Below are 6549 nucleotides of genomic sequence, written 5' to 3' on the forward strand. Positions count from 1 at the left end.
TTTTATTAAAAATTCTTTAAGGTGGGGGGGGGAGGCATAGAAAGCAGCCATGGATACCAGAGACGATGTGGAAGGAGGGTGGGTCACGGCAGAGGGTGAGGGACAGGACATCAAGGATGGCAAAAAAAAAAAAAGAAAAAGAAAAATATATAAGACATAAGAAATGGAAAATTATTTGTTGATAACACGTATGCTTGATTGAGTCAATAACATCTTTGATGCTAGAATTTCTGTCTCCACCAGAGGACTCACAAATAACTCAGGGTTTTTATTCTATGGATTTTCCACTCCATGACGTCCTGCAGTGGGATCTCCAGGCCAAGCTTCATCATCAGTGACTGAAGATGTTATGTTTAATTACCATCATTATTATTAGTTCTATAGTCTGTCAGTTCTGTGGTACTATTATGATTGTTATGTCTTCAGTAAGAGAAATAATAATATCTGGTATCTTTTGGCTGTTTGTGATGTGTCACATGCTTTCCTGAGCATTATACATCTTCTCTACCACCCTGTGACATAAGGGCTCTTCTTATCCCATTTAATGCATATGGAGGTTGAAGTTTAAAGTTAAGTAATTTGTTTAAAATTACCCTGATGCAAATGCTGAAGCTGGGATTTAGGTAGATCTGTCTATCTGCTCAGCTTGCGCAATTTAATAGCTTTTTTTTTAAGAAAAATAAAACATTTATTTGCATAAAAATCCTAAGAAATTTATAAAAGGGTGTGATGACAGAAGCACTTCTTGCATTTGACAGAACAGTAGCAGCTATAAAAACCATTCTGCTTAGATCAAAAGATCTATGTTTCCTCTGAGTTATTTTCAATCTCCACTTTGTTTCCTCTTTTTTTAACATTCATTTTGAAATAGTTTTAGACTTACAGATATATTGCAAAAATACTACAGAGCTGTTAGACCCTTCACCCAGCTTTCTCTAATGTTAACACGTATACAACCATAATACAATTAGCAAAACCAACAAATGAGCAATATTATTAACTAAACTACAGATCTTATTCAGATTTCCCCCATTTTCCCACTGCTTGCTTGCTTCTCTCTCTCTCCTCTCTTTTTTCCTTGTCTCTCTCTCTCTCTCTCTCTCTTTTTTTTTCTTTTGTGCCCAACCCTAAAATCAATCACTTTTCCAGAGTCCTCTGTCCTCTGTTTCCTTTTATTAGAGAATGCTCACCTTGTTTCTTGAGGGATCTACAGTCATGGGTCTGTACCTCTTTGCCTGATAGATCTTTGGATGCCAGATTCCAATATTTGGCCCAACTGGCTTCAATCTTCCCTGGGTAAAGAGGGCCACAGGTTGCTACTGTGTGTCAGCCTCTAATCAGCCAGATCATTCCTCTCCTACATGCCTTCTGCTTGGAGTTTTTTGATGAAGTTTTTCTAAGGTAAAACTAGGGAATATAATTAAGCTGCATGTGGAAGGGACTGAACCAGGAAAAGCTAAACAAAACAAAAAATGGAACAAACTCTTATCTAATACTGATTTTGAAGAAATCAATTTCCAGGGTAAAGACAAATTCTTAAAACGTAACTCAGGGTTAAATTTAAAAAAATATTGATTTCTAATTATCTCATTTTGCTTTGTAGAATTCTAACAATAATTCTGCTCTATAGAATTCTGCTGAGTATATTGTTAATAGGAGTATTTGAAACAAAGGCTGAAATTCTTATATTGGAATGGAGGACACACTACCATTAATGTCTTGGTTCTTAGATTATTTTCATTTTTATCCTGATACTTCTTTTTTTTCCACTTTATTTTTCTTTACTTACACTACAACATTATACATATTCGTAATTTACAACATGGTTTTTCAAAATATACATGTACTACATGACGCTCAAATCAAGGATATTGCCATATACGTCATTTCTAATAGGGAACTTCACATTCTTTTGTCTGTTCATTATTTCTTCCCTTGGCCCCTTCCACCCACCCTCTACCATTCACTCCCCTCCCTTACAGTCGGTCTCTAGTGTCTATGCTAACCTCTGGATTATCATATCTTTGGATCTTTCCATTTCTTCCATAGGGTACTGACATTTAGTACATATTGGCCAGGGATGCACAGTGTGTCTTTCAGTCTGGCTCATTTCACTCAGCATTAAGACTTTCATATTCATCCACTTTAAATCTCATTCTATGATTGATTTCGAGTTGAATTCCACTGTGATAAGAGAAGATGCTGGATATAGTTTCTATACTTTTATATTTGTAGAATCTTATTTTGTGCCCTATCATGTGGTCGATCTCCAAAACTTTTCCATGTGGAGATAAGAAAAAAAAAGTGTATTTTTAGTTGCTGAGTGAAATGTTTTATATATGTCTGTTAGGTTTATTTGGCCTATGGTATCAATTAGCTTCTGTGTTTCTGCTTATTTATTTATTTCCTGAATGACTTGTCCAGTTGGGTTTTGAAATCCCCAACAATTAGTATATTGCAATCCATATCTCCCCTTATATCAAGCAGTCTTTCTTTGATATGTTTGAGTGTCCTGGTGTTGAGTGTGTAAATATTTATAAGTATTATATATCTCCTTGGTGAAGTAATCCTTTTAGAACTCTGTAGTATCCTTTTTTGTCTCTTGTTACCATTTTTATCTTAAAGTCTATTTTGTCTAACATCAGTCTTGCAAGTCCAGTCTTCTTTAAAATTTAAAAAAATTATTTCTGTTGGTATGAAATGACTTTTCCAAGGCCTTCACTTTCACTCTATGTATGTCCTTCTCAATGAGGTGTGTTTCTTGTTAGCAATTTTAAAAGTTCTGGGTTTTTAACCCATTGAGCCAATCTGTGTCTTTTAATTGGAGAATTTAATTCATTAATATTCAGTGTTATTACTGATATGTGTGGGCTTCTTTTTTGTCATTTTGTTACTTGTTTTTTCTAATTGTTTTGTGTTCTCTTACTTCTCTTACTTATCTCCCTTTAGTTTTTCTGGTTTAATATTCCCTTAAGTAATTTCTAAAGAGCTGGCTTAGTTTTGGTGACTTCTTTCAGCTTTTGTTTATCTGGGAATTATTGTATTTTCCCTCATCATTTGAAGGATAATTTTACCGGGTATAGTATTCTTGGCTAAAATTGTTTTTCTTTCAGAAGTTTAAATATGTCTTTCTTTTCTTTCTTTCTTGCATTGTTTGAGAGATTTGATCATATTCCAATGGGGTAAACTTTGTAAGTAACTTGGAGTTTTCTCTTGCCATTTTAAGACTATTTTCTTTCATTTTTACCAGTTTGGCTATGATATGCCTTGGAGAGGATCTTCTTATGTTAACTCTATTTGATGTCCATTTTATTTCCCGGATTTTGATGTCTGTATGCCTCTATACATTTGTCAAGTTTTTAGCTAGTACAAAACAGAGATATTCTATGCCTTTACCTATCTCTTCGCCTTCTGGAATACCCACTATGTAGATAGATATTTGGCTGTTTAATGGTGTCCAGGATTTCTTATATGTTGTCCTCATTTTTAATGGTTATTTTTCCATTCTTTCCAGGTGCTTGAACTAAATTGGAGGTTTTGTCTTCAGAATCAGAGATATTTTCTTTTGCATGGTTTAATCTGCTGTTAATACTTTCAAAGGAGGTTCTGATTTCCTGCATTATATTGTTTATCTGAAGAAGTTTGTTTCATTCTTTTTCAGAGTATCTATTTCTTTTCATTTTTATAAATTTATTTAACCTTATTATTTATTCATTTTTTAAAATTTCAGTTTGATGAGAGAGAGAACGAGAAAGAGAGAGTGAGAAAGCAAGCTGCCAAATCTGGGAATTGAACCATAGTTGGCCAGTGGGAATCCAGCACACTTAGCCACCATGCCACCTACTGGCCCCCAGTGTATCTAATTTTTTATGGAGTTCCTCTTTCAAGTCATGGAAAGATTTTCTCATCTCCTATATTTGGTTGTCTGTTTTCTCTTGCATGTCACTGAGTTTTGTTATAATTAATATTCGGAATTCTCTTTCTGACATTCCTATGATTTCGTGTGTTTTATTCATTGTTGGTAAGGAGTTATTGTGTTCATTTAAGGGACAAGGTACTCCCTGGCTTTCTTATATTTCTTGGTACTATGCTTTGATTTTTAGTCATCTGGTGATGTAGTCACTTCTTCCTACTACTTTGGAGTAGATTTTTGTAGCTGTGTACTTGTGTGCTTCCCTGTGGTGTGAGTTAGCTTTGGGCCAGTTTCCCTCTTATACTGTGGGTGGTAGTGTGGTATCCAAAGTGGAAATTTTGGGTTCAGATTTTCAGAAGGTAGTTTTTCTCCTTTTCCTTCTAACTCTGGAACTGCAGGAACTGAGTGGTGGTCCTTGAAATCTGGGGTAGCCCCTCCTCTCCTCACTTTAGGTTGGAAGGGGCTTTGGGGATCAGCTCAGTCCAGGCAACACCTGCTTATTTGTTTTTCCTTCTTACTCTGGGATTACAGGAACTGGGCAATGTTCCTTGAAGGCTGAGGCAGGCCCTCCTCCTCCACTTTAGTCTGAGTGGGGAAATGTTGGTGATCAGCTCAGGTTGGGCAGCCTCTACTTCCTTTTTGCTCTAACTCTGGGACTGTGGGAACTGAGTGGTGGTCCTTGAAGGCTGGGGTAGCCCCTCATCCCCAACTCAGAGTGGGCAGTCTCTTCTTCCATGTTATGACTTTCAACTCTCAGATTAATTTATCTATATACCAAATAACATTTTTTTTAAAAAAAGCAAGAAGTGGCTGTTATGTATCTACTAATGTGCCAAATAGCTCTCTATATACAGTGTCCTCATTACCTCATATGAACTTGAGCAGCTTGTGTGCTATGTGGTAGTACACTAGCCTTATAGTAACATTTTAATTAATATCATCTAGACATCTTCAAGCTACAACTTGTGCTCTATGTCAGACTCTATCAAGGGAATTTCCCTGTAGTCTTATAGTCTTAGACAGTGTTAGGTATTGCATTCTTTAATTGTCCTTACTTCTGAATCCTTGGTGACAGAAAGTACTAGACTTGGTGACACACCTCTTAGGATTAAACTTAAAGGGCAAAACACTAACCACGTGACCGAGAACATTATTTAACCTCTCTATAAAACGAGGTTGTTGAGAATGGCTTGATAATAACCTCTAACTCAGATGATTGATGCAGGATTAAATTAATTGATTCAGATAGTACTATTGGAGCAACCACATGGAACTACTTAGTGCTTGCTGCTATCATTGCTGTCATGGTGCTTGTTGCTAGGAAGCACCTGAGATTCAGGTGGTTCCCACACTCCCCTTGTGTCCTGTTTTCCCAGGTGTATTTCTGGTCATGCCTTCTTCTACACGGGTGAGCGCTGCCAGGCCTTGCAGGTGCATGGCAGTATCCTAGGCCTGATGATTGGAGGCACAGCTGGTGTGATCTTCTTGACCTTCACTACCATCTCCATCCTTTTCCAAAGGTCAAAGCAGTGACCTGCCTGGTGATGTTGGCCAGACCCCAGAAACACCTCCTCTACTCAGATCTTCCCTTCCATGACCAGTGAAGTTTGGGGCAGCTTTTTCTTTATCAACTATGTTTTAAATAGAGGTGTCAAAGACCAGTGTCCTTAACTTTATGTGTGGCCCTCATCATTTGATGTCCCAAGATGATTTTGCTACCCTACTAAATGCTCCCAGTGTATCTAGTGTGTTCTGTGACAATACTGATGACACTTAGTTGTAAATTGCTTATTTAGTCAACTGTCTTTCCCATAGAGTGTAAGCTCCATGAGGGCAGGGGCATGTTCCTCATTACCATGCTAGTCTCGGTGTCTAGAACTTTCCTGGCTGGCACACTGTGGGCACTCAATAAAATTGAATGAATGAACTAATAAGTGAGTCAATAACTATCATTCCTTTGTTATTGCTTGAAGGCATGTGGCTTGCCATAGAGAGAAAGAGAGAAAGAAAGGTCATGCCTCAATCCTTTTTCCTCCATTTCTCCCTCCTGTCAGGATTTTGGGTGCACATACACATGTGCCTGGCATGTTTTTCAAGACCCTGGGGCTGAGACTTAAATTGCAGTCAGTCATGTTAAATCCAGCTCCCTGTGGACATCACATAACCACTATGCTATGAAGCTGTACCAAAACTCTTTGCTTCTTCCTTTTCTTTTCTTTTCTTTTCCTTTTTTTGAGGTTTTTGCCATAGGGTGCATGCGCTCGCCAGACAGAGAGAGAGAGAGAGAGACAGACAGACAGAGAGACAGAAAGCGAGAAATCACCCCCCAGGGGGGATGGCCACGCCACAATCCCTTCTCCTCCATTCTCCTCTTGGGATCTTGGGCACGCACGCACACGCGCCCGGTGTGAGTTTTAAGCCATTGGGTCCGAGACGCGAACCACGGTTGATTACATGGGAGTCCAGCAACATAGCCATTACGCTAACTGCTGGTCCCAAAAACTCACTTCTATTTCAGATCAGTAATATATGATGAAATCTTTATGTGGGTAAATTAGAATCTAATACTCATTTTTTCATCACATATGTATTCTTTTATGATTTTCTTAAACGATTTCAAATGAAGATGCTTCTGG

The 6549-nt window shown here is 37.8% G+C and overlaps 1 protein-coding gene across 1 annotated transcript in view; it reads left to right on the forward strand.

Moving 5' to 3' along the window:
* Window positions 1-5748, forward strand: part of MEP1A (meprin A subunit alpha) — a 41040-nt gene extending 35292 nt beyond the window's left edge. The window contains exon 14 of the mRNA XM_027772073.1: window positions 5290-5748. Within this exon, the coding sequence (XP_027627874.1) occupies window positions 5290-5446 (157 nt within the window). The 3' untranslated portion in view covers window positions 5447-5748. The remainder of the gene's footprint in view (window positions 1-5289) is intronic.
* Window positions 5749-6549: the final 801 nt, after the last annotated feature.

The sequence above is a fragment of the Tupaia chinensis genome, unplaced genomic scaffold, assembly GCF_000334495.1.
Source record: "Tupaia chinensis unplaced genomic scaffold, TupChi_1.0 Scaffold000252_1, whole genome shotgun sequence".
NCBI lineage: Eukaryota > Metazoa > Chordata > Mammalia > Scandentia > Tupaiidae > Tupaia > Tupaia belangeri.